At 42.7% G+C, this 19,825-nt stretch overlaps 5 protein-coding genes across 12 annotated transcripts; 2 read left to right on the forward strand and 3 right to left on the reverse strand.

The window, feature by feature from the left end:
- Positions 1-818: 818 nt before the first annotated feature.
- On the reverse strand, positions 819-1,727 carry LOC100749247 (mediator of RNA polymerase II transcription subunit 22). The gene is made up of 2 exons (XM_003490755.4): positions 1,497-1,727; positions 819-1,272 (listed from the first exon to the last, which is right to left on the reverse strand). The coding sequence occupies exons 1-2, from the start codon at positions 1,597-1,599 to the stop codon at positions 953-955; spliced, it is 423 nt and encodes a 140-aa protein (XP_003490803.1). The 5' UTR covers positions 1,600-1,727; the 3' UTR covers positions 819-952.
- A 91-nt stretch (positions 1,728-1,818) lies between these two features.
- On the forward strand, positions 1,819-8,572 carry LOC100749360 (gamma-aminobutyric acid type B receptor subunit 1). Of its 7 annotated transcripts, none has more exons than XR_004461990.1 (13): positions 1,819-2,517; positions 2,589-2,687; positions 2,778-2,912; positions 2,983-3,153; positions 3,234-3,732; positions 3,822-3,949; positions 4,038-4,330; positions 4,403-4,646; positions 4,848-5,091; positions 5,161-5,555; positions 5,639-5,777; positions 5,841-5,932; positions 7,345-8,572. XR_004461990.1 is itself a non-coding variant. In XM_033321662.1 (13 exons), the coding sequence occupies exons 1-12, from the start codon at positions 2,383-2,385 to the stop codon at positions 5,896-5,898; spliced, it is 2,526 nt and encodes an 841-aa protein (XP_033177553.1). In that variant the 5' UTR covers positions 1,819-2,382; the 3' UTR covers positions 5,899-5,932; positions 7,345-8,572. The 7 variants fall into 7 exon arrangements, 6 of the variants coding, with proteins under 6 accessions (XP_033177553.1, XP_012243030.1, XP_033177552.1 ...); XM_033321662.1 differs by having other exon boundaries at positions 5,855-5,932; XM_012387607.3 differs by having other exon boundaries at positions 5,841-8,572.
- Positions 8,573-8,661: 89 nt separating this feature from the next.
- On the forward strand, positions 8,662-12,740 carry LOC100749719 (nuclear pore complex protein Nup54). 2 transcript variants are annotated; one of them, XM_012387608.3, is made up of 6 exons: positions 8,662-8,860; positions 10,308-10,814; positions 10,884-11,794; positions 11,868-12,095; positions 12,168-12,522; positions 12,557-12,740. In XM_012387608.3, exons 1-5 carry the CDS (start codon positions 8,761-8,763, stop codon positions 12,288-12,290), a joined length of 1,869 nt encoding a protein of 622 aa, XP_012243031.1. In that variant the 5' UTR covers positions 8,662-8,760; the 3' UTR covers positions 12,291-12,522; positions 12,557-12,740. The 2 variants fall into 2 exon arrangements, with proteins under 2 accessions (XP_012243031.1, XP_012243032.1); XM_012387609.3 differs by having other exon boundaries at positions 10,311-10,814.
- LOC112213104 lies at positions 8,869-10,141 on the reverse strand. Its single transcript, XM_024368756.2, has 3 exons — positions 9,888-10,141; positions 9,679-9,825; positions 8,869-9,594 (listed from the first exon to the last, which is right to left on the reverse strand). The coding sequence occupies exons 1-3, from the start codon at positions 9,912-9,914 to the stop codon at positions 9,205-9,207; spliced, it is 564 nt and encodes a 187-aa protein (XP_024224524.1). The 5' UTR covers positions 9,915-10,141; the 3' UTR covers positions 8,869-9,204.
- A 19-nt stretch (positions 12,741-12,759) lies between the features above and the next one.
- Positions 12,760-18,826, reverse strand: LOC100749840 (zinc finger protein ZIC 1). Its single transcript, XM_003490759.4, has 3 exons — positions 17,174-18,826; positions 15,070-15,213; positions 12,760-14,981 (listed from the first exon to the last, which is right to left on the reverse strand). The coding sequence occupies exons 1-3, from the start codon at positions 17,554-17,556 to the stop codon at positions 13,721-13,723; spliced, it is 1,788 nt and encodes a 595-aa protein (XP_003490807.1). The 5' UTR covers positions 17,557-18,826; the 3' UTR covers positions 12,760-13,720.
- Positions 18,827-19,825: the final 999 nt, after the last annotated feature.

Here is a 19,825-nt window from a genome sequence, read left to right on the forward strand (position 1 = left end):
TTCTACTAAGATTTAATCGCGTGATCGCGGACTGATTCAAGGGTAAACGTGCGATACGATGATAATAATTACCGATAACGATGCATTTATACACCGAAACAACAACTGTGTTCCAGTTTTCGTCGCTGTATTTAGTAGACGCTAGTATTCTCGTACTATTTTCATTTGATTTCACGTTATCGTTTGATCGATGCTTGATGGGTCTGTGTCACAGCGTTGCATTTTACACTGTGATATTTTTCTTACTTTCTCTAATAACGACATATAATAATTGCTTCCGAATATTTTAAGGAACCAGAACCGTGTCGACCGCTCAGTTTGTATTTTCGCAGTATGTACTACGTATCGGAGTGAGCGAGATTACGACGGACGAAACATTCCAAATTCTAATAGCACGCGTTTTTGCGTTTAACCCAATCGGTCGATTGATTGCGAATCGATGTCGGTAATCTCGCTGCTCCGGTCGAGGGAACTCCGTATTATTTCTGTAAATTATTGCTGTACAGTATGGAGAGGCATCGTCGTTCAAGTAAAGGATTAAAAAGAAGGAAATAGTATTATCCTAAGATTATTCTTATTGTTCTTCTTATGATTATGATTACTCTCATTATTCTTATTATCGTTATCATTATCCGAAGCTTGAATCCACAATTACCTTATTGAGTATACTTACCAGTTAGAAGTATTGTGTGATGTATCGTCTGTGTGTTATTAAGGTACTCAAGTAATAAAATGAAACAAGTATGCCCGAATTATTATATCGTCAAGCCTATCTTTTTCGCGTGTCTCGTCAGGCTCCCAATTAAGAAGTAAGAATGTACTATCAAAACTATTCTTATTTATTTAAATAAATATATACAGTTTATTGAACAAATAAATCACATTTCGGTGAATTCGTGGTCCAGACAAATACGCAACTGTACATCCTTGAAAAACCTAACCGAAGTTTGTGTTATTTGTATATCGACGTGTAATATTCCTCTTCCAAATCGTATAAATCGGCGGCCATGTCGTCTCGCAAGGACGCTAACTTTTGATCGCATTCTGCTTGTTTCGTCCTGAATAATTTACTATTTTGTGCTATGGCTTCGTTCACAGATGGGAAATCGTTGAGTATCAAATATTGCTTTATATCGGAAACTAGCTTCATCAGGGATTCTCCCGCGCGAACGATATTCGCCGCCCTGACGTGCATTTCATACGTATCTTGTTCGCATTGTGTCATCCGAGATAATTGGGAATCGCTTTCTCCTTTCGCTAGCTTTACAATCTCTGTAAAATAACAATCGAACTAACTGAACGTTCGCGAGTAATTAGAGGTTAGGTTTTAAATATCATTAGTATATTGAATAAAACCAATCGTTTAAGTTCAACGAAAATATCCATCGAACAATAGGTTGTTATACTTGCATAACGTAACATCGTTTTTCATTAAAAAAAACCATCGATTCTCTTATTCTTATGTACCGCGCAAATAGTGAGGTTATATAGTATACCTTCGAAATTCTCCAACATGGATTTCACATCCTCTTTTAATCTCGTTGTATAAGACTTTAACAAAGCCTCCTTGCTTTGTGGCAATGCTCGCTGTGCTGCCATTACTTCAAATAAAAATTAACAGCCCTTTATTTACAACGACGAACTCCACACGTTGCGACAACACGAACTGTTTAGGGCACTTCATAACGGGATCATAACAACGTCATTGCCTGATGCGATTTTACCGACCGAACCAAAATGGTCGCTAGTGCACCTCAATTCGAAATCTCTGGTAATCATCTCGGTAACGGGCGATCGCTCGTCTTTTTAAAAGCACGGAAAATCTGAAAATTCGATTTTCAACGTGACCTTCGGTCACGAGTGAACCGTAAGGTCTAATCGTTTATATATCGATCTTCTAGAAGAAACCTAGGGCACAGAGCCACCCTATCCCCACTACGATCCTTGAAAGCCGGGATGAAATCAATAGAAAGCTCACGCGAACTCCTCTCCGTCTTCGGTAAATTCATTCGCACGCGAAATTTCACGGCGTATCGCGCAGGGGGGAGCGTCGAGACCGGGCGAACGCGATGGAGAACGCGAACACACGATTTTAATGCCGCGTACGTCGCGTTTCGTTAGGGACACCGAGAATATCGGAACATTCCCTCGAGTGTATCGCTCTCCGTTCGCAAAGTCCCGAACGGTGGTAAAATCATCGTTTCACGGATCAGTGATTCTCGTTCGAAAACGATCAGCGGTCAACGACGATGGCTGTGATTCACGTAAAGAAATTACGATACTCGGCATCGTGCTGTTGGGGTGTGTCGTAGGGCAAACAGAAAGTATAGAAGGTTTAAGCCTGCTCGATCGAATAAATGACAAAATTTGGCAAACGACGTGATGATAGGGCTTGTTATATTTTTAACGTTGACGGGAGCGATCGGCGGTTCGTTACCTCCCGACGACGCCGACAATGTGTTGCATATCGGTGGCATTTTTCCCATACGAGGAAAGGGTGGATGGCAGGGTGGCCAGGCGAGTATTAATTTTTATTCTTTCCTAAATGTATAAAAGTTGCATCGGTCAACGTATACTTCGTTCAACAGGCTTGCATGCCAGCAGTGAACCTGGCTCTAGACGATGTTAACCGTGAAAAAAATTTGTTACCTGGATTCATACTGAAGCTTCACTCGAACGATAGCGAGGTATACAAAATGTTTGTCGAGAAGTTTGAGAAGCACCGTAGGGAAATCACGACGGAGGAACTTCGTTAATTGATTATATCGTCGTTTCAGTGCGAGCCAGGACTCGGTGCCTCGGTGATGTACAATTTATTATACTATAAACCACACAAATTAATGTTGTTAGCCGGATGTAGTACGGTATGTACGACCGTCGCTGAAGCAGCGAAGATGTGGAACCTGGTAGTGGTGAGTGTCGATGAAATTTGTTATTTAAATAAACGGATACGAAAAGGAAACTGACTCGTGTCGTCTTTAGTTGTGTTACGGTGCATCATCTCCTGCGTTGTCGGATCGAAATCGGTTCCCGACACTTTTCAGGACACACCCGTCAGCCACGGTGCACAATCCCACGAGAATTAAACTGCTGCAAAAATTTGGCTGGTCTCGAGTGGCAATCTTGCAGCAAGCCGAAGAAGTGTTCATATCTGTAACATCTCACTCTCGCACAAATCCATCGAAACCTTCGAACATGGTAATTTATCGTTCTGTTTTCCCCTATGTTTATAGACCGTAGAAGATTTAGAGGCACGTTGCAAGGAAGCAGGAATAGAGATAGTTACGCGTCAGAGCTTCCTGTCCGACCCGTCGGACGCGGTGAGAAATCTGCGTCGCCAAGATGCCAGAATCATCGTCGGTTTGTTCTACGTGGTGGCCGCGAGAAGAGTTCTCTGCGAATTGTATCATCAGAATCTCTACGGCAAAAGTTACGTGTGGTTCTTCATCGGTTGGTACGAGGATAATTGGTTCGAGAAGAACTTGGAAACGGAGGGAATCACGTGCACGATAGAACAAATGAGGCGCGCGGCTGAAGGACACTTGACGACCGAGGCTCTCATGTGGAATCAAAATAACGACACGACAATCAGCGGGATGACTTCCGAGGATTTTAGGCAGAGATTAAACAAAGTGCTGAAGGAAAGCAGCTTCGACATCGATAACAATCACTACCCCGAAGGATATCAAGAAGCGCCCCTCGCTTACGACGCGGTTTGGTCGGTGGCGTTAGGTATGAATTCGAATTGCTACGTAAAAGTGCCGGTCGTAGAGGAGTTGAATTTTTACCACAGTTTTGTATTCTTCGTATTTGAACTACAGCTTTCAATAAAACAATGGAGAAGCTGAGTAAGCAAGGGAAGAGTCTAAAGAACTTCACCTACACCAACAAGGAGATAGCAGACGAAATTTACTCGGCGATCAACTCCACTCAGTTTCTAGGGGTATCTGTACGTGACTCGGCTAAAACTAGAAATAAAACGAAGGCTTTATCTTTAATAAGAGGCCGATCTTTAATCGATCCTGTATGTGCTATAGGGATACGTTGCGTTTAGTTCGCAAGGTGACAGAATCGCATTGACCCAAATCGAGCAAGTGGTCGATGGAAAGTACGTTAAGTTGGGATATTACGATACGCAAAGCGACAATCTGACTTGGAGGAATATGGAAAGGTGGATCGGTGGTAAAATACCTCAGGATAGGACCATCGTAAAGACCGTTCTAAGGACAGTCTCGTTGCCTTTGTTTATTTGCATGGGAACTATATCCTCGGTGGGAATCGTAATAGCGCTGGCATTAATAATTTTTAATATATGGAACAGGCACAGAAGGTACATCTGCTCGTTCCATATTTATTTCTTTCTTCTCTAAATATTTGAGAACGCTGGTATCCCCCTTTCTAGGGTTATAATGTCGTCACATCCTGTGTGCAATACAATAATGCTTGTTGGAGTGATAGCGTGTCTGGTGTCGGTGTTTCTGTTGGGAATCGACGGTAGATTCGTTGCACCCTGGGAATATCCAGCTATCTGCCAGGCCAGATCCTGGATGTTATCCACGGGATTTACTCTGGCGTTCGGCGCGATGTTTAGCAAAGTGTGGCGGGTCCACAGACTCACGACAAAGACGAAAGCCGATCAAGCGAAAGTAAGTATCGGAAACAACGAATCAACGCGCTCGATTGCTTGAAATCGTTTTAGAGAGTCACCCACGGTAATCACGTGCGATCGATTAACCGATTAACGATCTAATTAATGTTTCTAGTCACGCAGTGTGCCCGCCCCGTGCATGGTTTGCAGATCCTGCTCGTATGACCCTCGACTTTAACGTATTCTCGATTCTTTCTAGTTGTTCATGGCTAAACAAAAAGTTTCGTCCATACAGAAGAAAGTTCAACCGTGGAAGCTGTATACGATGGTAAGCGGACTGTTAGCGGTGGATATAGCGTTGCTAGTCTCCTGGCAAGTATTCGATCCTTTGCAAAGAAAGATGGAAACCTTTCCGTTGGAGTCGTCTTGGTTTGGCGATGACGATGCAATGATCAGACCCGAGTTAGAGCATTGCGAGAGCGTACACAATAATATTTGGCTTGGTAAGCTGATCAACGTGAAACTTATCTTTGATCATCGAGCAAAGATCATCGTCTGCGTCTTTGTTTCAGGTTTGGTTTACAGCTACAAAGGAATAATCCTGGTATTCGGGCTGTTTTTGGCGTACGAAACGAGGAGCATCAAAGTTAAACAGATCAATGATTCCAGATACGTCGGCATGTCGATATACAACGTGGTCGTTCTCTGTTTGATCACAGCACCGGTGACGATGGTGATCGCCAGCCAGCAAGATGCTAATTTCGCTTTCGTTGCACTCGCCATTATTTTCTGCTGTTTCTTAAGCATGGCGCTGATCTTTGTGCCTAAAGTGATCGAAGTGATCAGGCATCCGAAAGACAAGGCCGAATCCAAGTACAATCCGGACGTGGGCATGTCGAAGGAAGACGAGGAAAGGTATCAGAAGCTGCTTAGCGAGAACGACGAGCTTCAGAAACTGATCGCCGCGGTAAGGAAACTTTTCACTGTTCGGCTTCGAGATTACAGTTGTCAACGATTGGCTGTTACGAAGAATGGACGATTCTTTTGCAGAAGGAAGAGAAGATCAAACTTCTAAAACAGACGTTGGCCGAGCGAGACGCGCTGAAAGGTGGCAGCGGAAACGTTCCGAAGGATTCGTTGATAGTCGCCGATTTCGTAACCGGCGAGGGGACTTCGGATAGCGCAATCGGTGGGGGTATTTCTGTTTATACTCAATCATCTCGAGCTTCTGCTTCTGACTTTGAGTTTTCAGGATCGTACTTGTAGATTCGCCGTGCGTTAAGTTTCTGCCCTTTCTGGCTGGATCGTAACGAATTTAAGAAACTGGGACCTAAATGGATAAAAGTACATATGTTGTTCTCTTCTTACGACGACGTTTACTTTGAAGTTCTTTTTAGAGGCTATCGAATCACGCGACGTATTTTCTCGTTGCTTATCTCTTTTTTGCAAAGTACTGTTACATACTATCGCACACCGAATGACACTCGTTGCAATTTTTAGTGAAACTTCGAAAGGGAAACGGCGCACCAAAGTTCTGAAATGCGAACGGGCGACTCGTTAGCTCGAGACAGCTTTGTTTCTAAGTTCATAGTTCGTAGGATGCGCTGCCTCCTCCCGAGGCGGCGCACTCTGTGTCGTGTACTCGGTGTCTAAACGTATAAATGTTGGATGTATGTATATAACAAACAAAGTAATAGGTGTGCGTATGCGTAGTACGATTAGTAGCTCTCTGTGTAAAACAAATGCATACGCGCGAGATATTGTTAGGTATCATAGATCGCAAGTTGGCCTACGACTATCGCGCCGTTCTCGTTTACAACGATCTTTTTCGTTACCTGTTATCGAGATTTTATTATTATACAGATATTTGTACAGAGAAGTTTTATCAAACGAATCGATTCTTAATTAAATCATGGTTAGATAAATTTACACTAATCGCATTGGTCGCATAAACCGATTACGTAACACGGACCAAACACTTCGTAAAATATTTCCTGTTGACTTTCGAATACTTTATGCAAAATACTCGATTGTCCGTGCATTATTATCATGCATTGTATTGGTGCGAAACGCGACAATGCACGACGATCCGAATTTCTTCGCGCACGTTTATACGGGTCCAAGAAACGAATAGAGAAACATAAAAGAGAGGAACGTTTTCGTTTATTCGCGAATATTATATACGTTCCACACGAGGTACAGAAGATCGCTTAAGTTACGGGATATTGTATAATTTGAATCGCGATCCGTTTAGTCAAAACGTAAGAAGCATCACGAACGTTTCGTTTGCCGCAGGCCTAAATCTTTTTACATAGTCTACGCATGATTTGCAACGATTGCAGTTAAATCTCGTTAGACGATAACCTGGTCGTTTCCGAGACAGCGAATCGATGTGAACCTCATGAAGTCTGCTCCCAAATTGTACGAAACGTTGCACGGTACGCGAAATTGGTGTTCGATCGCGGGCAACAAGGTACACACGTAAAACAGTGAACGTGCTAACGAGATTTAAACGCTTCAAACATTGCGCCATTCATAAATAATTTGGGAGTCTTGATGAGGTGGATCGACGTGCTTTATGGCCGGTAAACGCTTAATCTTTCAGATTGCACCCTCTGATGACTGATCTAAATGTAAAGGTGCTGGGATGCTCGAGTCTGATCAAATATTAATTATTTATGAATGGGCAAAGAAACTTTCTACGTTTACCCCGCATGATATCTGAGGGATTATCGTTTTTGAATTCTTCTTTTTAGAAACGGACCAGGTTGGCTGAACACAAGAGCCCCGACGATTAGGATGACAAAAGCAATACGAACGTACGAACGGGCTAAAAGCTCGCGACAAAGCGCTCTATTTCTCTTTCTCTTCTAAAACTAGTGTTAAATGTACACATGCGTAATTCCAATGGAACTGCATGTTCTTATTTTGTGATCGGAAACAAACCGGAAATCGTGTTTGTAGCGATAAAAATTCAATTCTATCATTGCATCGTCGATGAGTTATTTTGCCACTCATATCTCGTCTATAGAAGAGATTATTTCAACGGAATGAGATTTCTTCGGAGTGGCGGCTTGGAAAAGCCCCTTGAATTTATAAATGTGCAATTCAGTTAACGTTACGATTTAAATTCAAGTTCAAGTTAAATTTAAATTCATTTAAGTTCGAATTTTACAAACACGAACGTTGAAATATTTGAAAATCTTGAGTTCAGAAACTATTTCACGTTATCAATGGGAAAATAATGTGATTTGACTGCAATTCAAATTTTATCGGTACACAAGACGACTTACGTGTATGTATAACGTAGATTGAACAAGCACAACTTTTTCGTATTTGCGTTTCAATTTCACCATTCCACGTATATACGACGTTTAGAGAGATTTTACGAACTTCTGTTGAATTGTTTCTCATTATCGCGCTCATCCACGTATTTTTTACTATATTTCTTCGATCGACTGTCGCGCGAATTGCGCTTGACTACTATATTATTATACGATATACATATACTAGTCTTATCAAACTGTTAAAGAAAGTATCATATATATATACGTTAGAATATGGAGATATATTTATTTTTAAGTTTTTAAATTATAAAATTCGTTAAAAATTCATATTGTATCTGTTATTGATAACCCTGCGCTTATCGGAAAAGCGTTCGCTCTCGAATCCATTAATCGTTCACGGATCTTTGCTGTGTTACAGTTACATAATCGAAACAATGTGCTTTCGAATTTAAAATCGGAAGTATTTAATTCGCGTGAATGCATCGCAATTTTACTATCGTGAACTTTAAAAAGTTTCCAGGAAACCAAACGAACTTTGTTTGAGAGATATTAGGGGACGACACGTATGATTCTCTAAAGAAATACGTATATTTAATACATCATAGATCCATATGGCGATTATGAAAAATATGTAGTACAAATGAAATACAATTGTATTAAAAAATCAAATAAACTTAGTTACAATTTAAGGGCATGATTTTGCCGCGTATTGTGATTTGAATAATCAGCATGATCACGTGACATCGTGTCTGCACCAAAACGGAAATTCGTATTCGCGGCGCATGTCAGCCGCCATATTCGTTACATTGTCGCTTATACGAAATTATAAGGCGCGCGCGGTAAATACTGTTTTCGTAATACGTTAAATTTAGTTTAATTTGAGAAATGTCATTTGGTACGGGATTCGGAGGAACAACTTCGACACCCGCTCCTGCGTTTAGCTTTGGTGCAACGGCTTCCACTACGGCGACACCAGTAAAACCGGGTAAGTTGTCTAGTTTATAGGTTAAGTCACATTTCGCTCGTTCTATAGTTACATGTGACCTTTTCAAACGTATTTTCATTAAAGTTATCATTTTGTATTTTCCATTGGTCCGAAATCTATCATATGTCTTATAATTTTTCCAAAACTTGTCTTTGTAGATATTCTTGGAATATCAATTCGAAGAACACTCCACTTTTCAATGTGTTGTTTCATCACAATGCCTACTCGTAATATAATCAGCTTGCATTACATTTTTACGTCGCACGTTAATAATTCCTCAAGACTGTGTTTTATTCGATAAAAAGTTATTGCAAGTTTTATGCAAGTTAGTGTCAAAATCAGTTTTAATTTCTCAAAGAGCTAATGCTGGTTTTATTTGTAGTGGTTGAAAGTTTTCCTAGCAGAGGCTGATTCAGTCCTGTACATCCTGGTTCGCATTCCATGCTTCCCTTCCCAAAGAAATTATTTCTCCTCTTCGACTTAGTTACGATACATGCCGTAATACAGCATAATAACAATATTATAAAAAGAGCGGTTAATAAAGCAATTAAGACCGGCGAATGGCTGGAGGACTCCGTTGGTCGATAATACTCTTGCGTTGCCACAATAGCTTTTGCAAATGTAGATGTTTCTTGTATTCTCTGTGGAACTACGGTAGCAACTGTATCCTCTAAGTAAAACATTTCACTTGGAATTTTACCCATTGTTGTTATCATAACATCTGCTGTAACGTCCTTTGCAAATTGCAATGGAACATGTTATAATTTATGCTATAATATAGAATGTAATAATATGTATAAAAAAGTTCTAAAACATACTCCAATTGTTATATCTGTAGTACCAAATTCGTGCAACAATTCAGTAGAATAATCGATAGGTTCACCAACATGACGAAGTGCAACCTTCCTACCAGATATTGAAGCTATCTTTAATAATTTTTTAGCAAGTTGTCCATATTTGCCTCCCTATTTAATTTCATTAGTCGAATTAGATTTTCACTATATTTTTGCTTTATTAACAGCCTTACCTGATTTTGCTCATTTATATACGACATATTGTCTTTTGCTATGCAATTATCTATAATTCAGGAACTTTTAATAAATTTTTATCATGTGAACACGAATTATATGATTTTTTCGATGCGTTTGAACGCGTGTAGTTAAACTTTACGAACGAATACAGCGCAAATTATTATTGCGATCTGGTGCAAGACATTTCTGTCATATACTAGTTTTTCTACTTGAAGCAGTTTCAAATCAGTAAAAACAAAAGTCAACTTTTCAGTAAGAAAATTGTACAACTTCATAATATATATATATATATATGTATATCTTTACATTTTTTTATAACCGATGTATTTATGTACCTCGAACATCTCGTTTCTATATATATTGCTTATTTAGTTATATGCTGTATCGTTATTAAATATTGAAATCAAACACTTTTTCAGGGTTTGGAACGCCATCTTTTGGATTTAGTACACCGGCTACCTCAGCACCAAGTCTCTTCGGTTCCTCTTCAACTCCAGCAACAGGAGGATTTGGAAGTGGTACCACTTTTGGTACGCCAGCTGCAACTGGTTTTGGCAACACAGCGACAGGTGGTTTTGCCTCGGCACCTACTTTTGCTGCTTCTGCTACTAGTTTTGGAACTACTCCAGTGTTTGGTACGCCTGCTTCATCGGGTACTGCATTCGGCACCACTTCTACTTTTGGTAGCACACCAGCCTCTACCACTGGATTCGGTACATTTGGAACCACTACGACATCCTCTTTAGGCTTTGGCGGTTTCAGTGGATTTGGGACTACAACAACCACCTCTGCGCCTTCCCTCTTTGGAGGATTTGGTACTACAAGTACAGCCCCTACTTTTGGTACATCTACAGGTTTTGGTGCTTTCGGCACAAAACCAACGGCAACAACTACAACCACTGGCTTTGGTGGTTTTGGTACAGGTTGGTGGTAGCTGCGCCATTCCTTTACTTATCAACGTATTTTTTACTCAGATTAAATTATCTATGCAGGTACAGGATTTGCGGGGTTTGGATCTGGGTTAGCACAGACTCAACAACAGTTTCAGCAACAACAACAACAGCAGCAACAGCCCGTTAATACCATATCCGAAGCGTTATACAATGCCGTATTTAATTGCCAGTTATATAACGATGAACGTGACAATATTATCGCGAGATGGAACCTCATACAAGCTTTATGGGGAACTGGAAAAGCTTATTATTATATGAATGCTCCACCTATAGAGCTTAATCAAGAAAATCCACTATGTAGATTCAAAGCTATCGGGTACAGTCGGATGCCCGATGCTGATAACAACGACGGTCTGGTAGTACTCTGTTTCAATAAAAAGAAAAAGGATGTTAAAGAGGGCGAGGCACAATTGATCGGTTTTATGAATAATATTTTGGGAAATAAACCGAATTTATCGCTTACAATAGACAATATTAAAGCAACTGGAGAAGACAAAAGTCAGGTGACCATTTTTATCACTGAAAAAGGAATTACTGGAGCTCCAAGAAAAATCCCTGCCAGCGAGTTAGTTGCGTATTTATCGCAACCGATGCAAAAGCAACAATTAGTGCAAAATGGTGTAGAAGATATGTTACCTTTAGTAAAATTAGATCCTGCACAGCTTAAGGAATACTTAGACAATCCGCCTTGTTCAATCGATCCACGATTATGGAAACAGGCTCAACTGGACAATCCCAATCCAGAACTTTATATACCTGTGCCAATGATCGGCTTCCAACAAGTTAAACACAGGTTAAAGTGTCAAGAAGAAGAAACAACAAGGCATAGAAATTTCCTAGACATGGCGGCTGATGAAATACAAAGATTACAGAGACAACATACGGCGATACAAGCTAGATTAAAGGAACATCGGAGGACTCTGTTAGAACTACAACACAGGGTGTTGCAGGTATGTAAATGTACTTCCTGGTAATTATTTCAATTAGCATACATTCAATTTATATATTTAAATATTTCTTTAGGTACTGGTACGTCAAGAAATTACACGTAAAGTTGGGTTGTCTCTGCAACCAGAGGAAGAAGTTCTAACACGTAGGTTCGAATCTATGCATTCCCAAGTTAGCGCTCCAACTCAGTTCAAAGGTAGAATTAGTGAAATGCTTTCTCAATTGAGAATGAGAAATCATATAGACACACAAAATCAGGAAAGGTATGCGATGGACCCCATAGCACAGGATGACATAAAAGCGGTACGTAAAGAAAATGTTTACGAAAAAGTTATCGCAGACTACATACGTAATCGGTGCTTTTTTTTTTATTAGTACCTAACAATGGAGCAACAGGGCATGGCACAACTTATAGCAACGATAAACTCCGATCTAGAAAGTTTGAAAATCATTAAAGACGGCATGTCTGAACTCTTAATGAGTCATAATATATCGTGAGAATTATATATAGCAACGCAATTTTCTTGCGTATTTTTGTCAACCTATTTAAAGAGATATGGTCATTATTATCGCCGATAATAAGATTGTAAATCCAGCTAACAGAGACGCTGCACCTCCGTAAAATCGATGCCATATTCATTCTGAATCTACTTCCTAACTGCTACTATTGATTTTTTTTATTATGAGTTAAACACGTGTCTTTACGATGTTAAACTTTATTTTGCTCGAAGATAACGTTTATCAATTATGATAATTTCCCACGTATTAAATGAGTGGTGTCAATATCGAACCAACCTGTTTTGGCGATATTTAACAAGAGAGAAGTTTTTTATAGACGTGACCGTTTTGCTGATGTTATCAAAAATGCGGTTATACAATACTTCCGACATCGAGGGTAAGACAAAACTTGTTATGTGCTAAGAAAAGAATAAACATTTTTTACATAAATAATGTTTTTATTGAATAGTTTAATGTCGTTAAACACGCTTTTCTCATCGCAGTATTTTCCTTCATACGTCTAACATCTTGAATACCTTATACATAATACAACTTTATATACATATTATACATAGATGTTGAACATTACATATCGGATCACTTTTTTCAGACACATTATGATACAGCGGTCGTTTGACCGTAATATTACTTGGGAGTTTTATGAAACACGTATGTTCTCATTTACTTTACTCTATTTTGTTTGTTAGGTTTTGGTTTAACGTGTGTATATACAGGTATCGACGATGATTTCGTTCTAGACGATCGTTCGAACTACCCGTAAATCTAAATCTGAGACTCTTCTAATTACGTTGCTAAAGGAGTTATTAACGAATTAAGATTGAGCAAACCTCATTCGATATCAAACTATCTCTGCTTCGTCTAACTTCATCGTTCGACAGACATTAACGTATTACAATATATTTGGCTTCACAGTCTAACGAAAACGGACAACTTTCTTTTCGCCAACAACAAACCTTCCTTCAAACCGATACATTTTATCAACCTTTATCTGCCTCTAGTATTAATCAACTTTTATAGTTTTTTAGTTATCATCGAATCGAATAAACTAGGCAAAACTAACAATCCTCAAACGTTTTACGCAGCCTCGCTAATCTCGAAAGACTAATTTGACGTAAAATGACGGAAGTAATAACCATGGCCCGAGTAGAAATTCAAATTCTCCAATGTTCAAAGTCGCCCTGGATTTATAGAAAATACCGAATAAGACGTTACGATCTAAGACTCGAGGCACTCGATTCCAGGACGGCCTCGAAGATGTTCGAACCCTGGCCACGGTCGGTAGTTTAAGGCTTCTCCAGAATTTCAAAAAATTCATCGATTCGTTGCGAGAAAAATATACCTACATAGTTCTGAGCGTTCTAATTTTACTCGTTGCAACGCTAACTTCGATACGATGTGAAAAATTCTCCTTATTTATTGATTGTCAAATCCAATGGAAGATCCTGCTCCATCTCAACCACATTCTCGTTCTTAACTCGAAGATCTTGTCCGCATGTATTGTTCGTGTCCACAATGTTGCCCCACATATTCTGTAATCCGTATTGCAGATCCACCGTACCCAACAGGTGTCTGAACAGAGGATTCTGCGTCTTGAGGATTAAATCCGACAGGATCTTCGTTTTCTCCAAGATATTGTCGTTACTGTGCACGCAACACTTGTGACGACAACAGCAATCGGTGGTGTCTTTGCACATATCCTCCTTGGTCGGTATTTGCTCGACCTCCATTTTCAGGTCTTCCGCTCGTTTTATCACAGAATGTCTCACTGGATCGCAAATAACGACGTTTTCCTTTTTGCAGGGCGTGCTGTTAATAATCGACTCGATGTTCCTGTAATCGACCGTGCTGACCTTACTGGGGCATTCGATGGGTTCCTCGATTTTGATGGGCGTCGACTGCATTCCGATATGAGGCAACGTGTCGGGGACATGGTGCGGACTGGTCCGAGGCGAGACCGACTGAACCGATTGAGGTGGGCTCTCCTTGATGATCGGGTTGTTGGATACGTACATGGGATTCACCTGAATTCTGTCCGGTATTATGTAACTCTCGTCGTAAATTCTCGGATAGATCTTCACTTCTTGTTCGTAGGTCTTTCTCGGCGTGATGTGCTCCTGTTCCTTGCGCTGATCTTGCAGGTTGTACATGTTATTCCACTCGACGAAATTCCTTTGCTCCTCGAAGCTGTTGCTGGCCTTTGGACTAGACCCTGATACGCTGCTCTCGATGCTGCTGTCCTTCTTGTCGGACGACTCGGAATGGGTACTGCTGCTCTGCTTCTCCGGCGTTACGGTATCGAATCTCGCCTTCTCCTGTGAATTGTTTTCCTCGAAACTTTTCTCTTGCACCTTGTCGTTATTATTCACGTAGTGTCTGTAGGTTTTCACGTGTTTACGCAGGGAGGAAGGATCGGTGTACCTCTTGGGACAGCCAGGTACCTTGCAGCAGTAAGGCTTGTCCACGGCGTGAGTTCTGGTGTGCTTGAACCTGTCCGAGGAGTTGGAGTAAGCTTTGTTGCAGCCTTCAACGGGGCAGACGTAAGGGCGTTCACCGGTATGAGAACGAGCGTGAATCTTCAGGTTTTCCGCTCTGCTGAAGCTTTTGTCGCATTGGAAACAGTGATGCGGTTTCTCGTTCGTGTGCGTTCGAACGTGCACCAGCATCTTGTACCTGGATAACGAAAGAAGTAGCGAGGTAAAACTCGAAACTCGAAACTCGATCGGTTTTAAATTCTAGAAAAATAAGAAGAAGGTTTTACCTGGCGTTAAATCCACGTTCACCTCTGGCACACCCTTCCCAGCCACAGTAAAAAAGACCACGTGGTCCGGGCGCAGCATGAAGTCGCGCAACGTGTCCTGCCAGCTGTTCCAAGGATGTGAACCAACGACCACAATTTTGCCATCTGCGAATTGGAGCAAGACGCGTTAGCCTTTGGTCTCGCCAGTACGATTTTAATTCGACTCGCTGTGTCGTCCGTCAGCATCGGGAACGTAAGTAACTACGTATTAAGCGATCGCACGGGAATAGTCGCGAAACGTTTAGGGCTATTGATCTTTGATCGCTGGATCGTTCCCATCAATCGTGCCGTTCATAAGATGATTATCGTTTAAGGCCAATATCTCGAATCTTGTATTCTTCCCGTCAATCGATCTATTTATATTACTTATTCACCCTGTCGCTCATATACCGGGAATTTCTAAATATAACCAACACGCGCGAGAAGGGTCGCCCCGTGCATCTTGATCGTTCGATCGATTCGCGCGTCGCTGTATCCCTACGCTTCGAACTCGAGAGAAACGCTCGTGAAACCTACGAAAAGTCTCGTTCGCTTCGAGATCGACTCGAGTTGTTCCCTGGTTTTCAAGGTTGCGCCGCCAGTAGCATGCTATCACGTGAACCAGAGTCGACGTACATAAACGTAAATAGTGGGATTGAAACGACGCGACGCGGGCGTTCGGTTGAAATATCGACGCGCGATTTACGCCAAGAACATCCGTTCAACCGACCAATTGATACCAATTCCGTCCGTTGTGCAATTGGCGTCGCTTGACACCAGTTTATCTGGACACATGGGCTTTGATACTATCACAGCAAACGACGTTGCATCCGTGAACGATATGCTCGCGTAAAAGGTTGTGGATCAAGGCGACGCCAGCTAATCCCTCGGAACCGCTCTTACATACTCGCGTAATCGCCGGTAGAATTTTCTCGTTTTTATCAGACTCACGTTCGCGATCCCGCGAATTCACGGAAAATTCAGCGTTTATCGAATTTCAAGGAAAACGAAAGATTCGGCGTGTGACGCGTACGAGCGTCGCAATTACAACGATGCGACGACAACATCGTCCACGATTGCCACGCTGATAACAAAGCAGGCATTCCCGAGTGCACGAGGCTACCACATGCAAAGCGCGAGCACGTAACGAGTTGTTGACGCGATAAACGATCGCACCGTTTCGCCAGCCGAAATCTTCTCGACGAAGCTGAATACCATCTTACCGTGTAATCGCTTATCGTTGTTTCAGGGTTATCGAAATTTGACATTTGTTTCTAGTATTGTAATCACTTAGATTCGTTAACCGCTCCGATATCTCGCTATCCCCTCCCCCCGCTGGCGTTACTTATTTTTATACTTTGTCTTTTTTTTTCTTTTTTCCAACTTGCGGTTCTCGCTTGCTGGATTCTTGTTCGAGTTTGTGAAACTCGCGCGATAAGGTGTTTCCCTCGATCGATTCGCGCGAATTTCGATCGAAGAGATGCTAGACAACTCTTAGAGTCTCGGTCGAATCTAGCGGGAAGGGGAGGGCAAAGAAAGAGAAGAAAAGATGTGGAAAAAGAGCAGAATGCCGTTTGATATCGCGACGGATACGGGAAACTGGTTAGAACTGGAATGGGACGCGTGCTGCGAACGTAACCGCGCGCGCGCGCCACGGATAAATTAGCGTCACTTAAGAGAGTTGCGCGTGAATTGCGCGCGTTTCGCGTAGAAACTCATCGTCCGGTGACCATCGTAGACTAAAACCGTTCTTCGTGTGAACAGTCGCTCGAAGCGAGTCGTTCGGGCGAAGAACGAGCGAAAGAAAACGTAATTGCGCATCAGGCTATTTTTCTGATAACGAGATGCACAACCGAAAATAAACAGGCGTTTCAGACTCGGTCGGCTCTGACATACCCGCGTTCGATTCAGATAACGATCGCGTATTCGTAAATTCCGTTCCGGACGAGCGTACGGTAACGACACTAGGTGTTGGCAAAATATCTTTACTATTCGAACGAACAGCGTCTCGAACTGTCTCTGAAAATTTGTTACGAAACTCTAGCTTAGGACTATTTTAGAATGGAAATAGCGGTGTACAATTTACCTGCATTTTAGTTGAGCATTTTCGCCGCGTCGAATGGAGCCAAGTTCCAAGCTGGAATTGGAGGCGTCCGAGTCGCTGTGAGCTGGACTAGGTGGTCCACCGTTTGCCAAACCATCCGGCGAGACTCCCAAACCCGGTATCACGGCCGACGGGGAAGTTGCGAGTTCTTCCTCGATCGGCATGCTTCGTGGCCAAACCGGAAGGTCCAGCGGTGCTTGTTGTTGCAGGCTGAGGCTCTCGTAGTAGCTGGGGTTTGGGCTGGTCGAGTAACCGGAAATCGGGCTGTAAAAACCCGGCACCACTCCTAGCAGCGTGCCCGGATAGCGAACAGAGCCGTACGGACCAACGTGGCTTGGCATTCTACCCGGAACGTAAACGATCATGTTTATTCTTTCTTGTATTTATCTGTTGCCTTTAATTTCGTTATGTCGAGGAACTCGCCAATTTGATCGAAAAACGTGCAAATTTTCCTGATACCGGTTCGCCGTGTACGTCGTCTGGATCAACGAGAACTTAGGTGAGAAAGGATCGGAAAAATCGAACAACTATCGCGTTCACTTTGATAGACTATTTGATAGAATTTGGAACGGATTTGTAGGATGGAAAGGAAATACGTAAGTTTTAGGAACGTAATTTTGTTTCATCGGCTGCCTATATCTATCTGGCTGTGATCGACTCGTGCCACCCGTTGATCGGAATCGTCCTTTCCTCGAATCGCGACCTCGAACGCCTTCGAAAATGTCGTCTTATCAACGAGTTTCGAAGGTGACGTCTCGTTTATCTCAATTCGTAACGAACCGAGAGAACGATCGGCGCATCGATGAAAATCGTGAACAAGACTTTCCAGGTCTTGCCGTATCCTCGTGGACTCTCTTTCGAACCTGGTCGCGCTTTCGATTCCTTTTCCTGAACACCGTCGCCAACGACAAGTCGAGCACGGCACAGTACGCTCACATACACACTTTCGCCGTAGCGCGCACACTTTTATCACACTTAGTCCGAGTCCGTATCGTCAGATGTACTTGAACCGGTTCGACTTGAGTATACGGTAGCTCAGGAATTGTTTGCTGTACTCGATCGAGAACATAACTAGGCTGGCCCGTGACAGACTCATCAAACGCGAGCACCCTTTCCTCGTGGAGGCCGTCGCTTTCGCCGAACGATACCACCGATTCGATTTGCAAGCCCGATCGAATCGACTTGAGGCTTCCGTGGCGCACGGAACAGCCCCCTCTGACAGCCTACCGCTGGTCCGTCAAACGTTCCACAGATCGGTTCCTGTTGACGCTAGTACAACGTCGCCTCCATCTTTTCGTTTCTCTTTCCTCGTATCTCGTCGTTCGATCTCTCTGCCTCGACTTCCCTCTTTATCTCGGAGCGAAGATCTCGGCTCCGGTTGGCAGCGTGACGCGTCGATGATCAGGTGGTCGGAGTTACCCCCCAGGGACGTCGATGAATCGCGTACCACGGTGGTCGACTACTGGCGCAGACGCGTATCGATGATCCTCGTCGAGTAACTCAAGAGCCAAAGACTGATAGACAGAGAGCGCGCAGCGTTGCACAGAGAAGGGAGAAGAAAGGCAGTCGAAGAACAAGAGGAAGCCGTCTGTTGCGAAAAGGCTGCAACGAACGTGGAACTAATGTCAACGACGAACCAGCCGCTTTATATATAGCCGCGCTATCGTCGCCGATAACGTCCCACGCCTCTCCGCCCGGGCGCACCAATACATCGACGTTGATAACAACCGACTGCAATGCGTCAGTGGACGGAACCGTGTGGACTTACCGATATCTTCGAAAGCAACGTTGGATAACTCGTTATGTTACGGAAGATGAAAACGGCGCCAGTTTTGCCAACATTTGGAATTTACAGGATCATCGACGATTGTTTGTCGGTTGCTTATCTCGAAAGACGATACGCTTCGACAAACACGATTTATACGAACATTTACTCTTAGTCGAATAACTTTACTTTTTCATTTTCCAAATTTACACGTCCAAAAAAAAACGAAAGAATATCCCCAAAATCTTCCGATTTGTCGTGTCTTCGAGTAACGGTACGACAGCTAATGTTTCGAGGAATCGTAGAGAATCGTCGAGAAGCTATCTTGAAATAACTCGGAATTCTTGAAACTCGGACGTCAGCTGGATTATTCGAACGACGCCACGTTTAATCATCGGTAGCAGCTTCCGAATCGATCTGTAACCAGTCGTTGCAACGAAAACCGATGGTTCTGTGCCTTGAGCGAGGAAAAAGACGACGACAGGTGCTACAATCGTTTAGGATTCGCACCCGTGAATCCTATTCAAAGTATACCCCTTTCCCCGCCGAGTGAATGAGAACAAAGTTCTGCGTAGGTATCTCTGAGATGCCTGCGCAACGTTATCGCGACTTAACGCTTTGCCGCGAATGGGCGCTCGCAAGCTGAGTCAATAGACCTCGACTCGAGTAATTCCCTCCCACGAGTCAAAATTTCAGCATCGCAAGTAGCACGTGGTAGCACCGTGGGTGGGCCCCCTCGCGCTTACGTTTCAAAATCCTTCGTTGGACCAAGGTCTCGTCGCCATCGTGCACGAACGCGTGTTTTTCCGTGATCGTGTCGTAACGATATTAACGATCGCGATTCGATCGACGATAATCGGGGACCAGCC

This window comes from Bombus impatiens, unplaced genomic scaffold, assembly GCF_000188095.3.
Source record: "Bombus impatiens unplaced genomic scaffold, BIMP_2.2 scf_0478, whole genome shotgun sequence".
Taxonomy (NCBI): domain Eukaryota; kingdom Metazoa; phylum Arthropoda; class Insecta; order Hymenoptera; family Apidae; genus Bombus; species Bombus impatiens.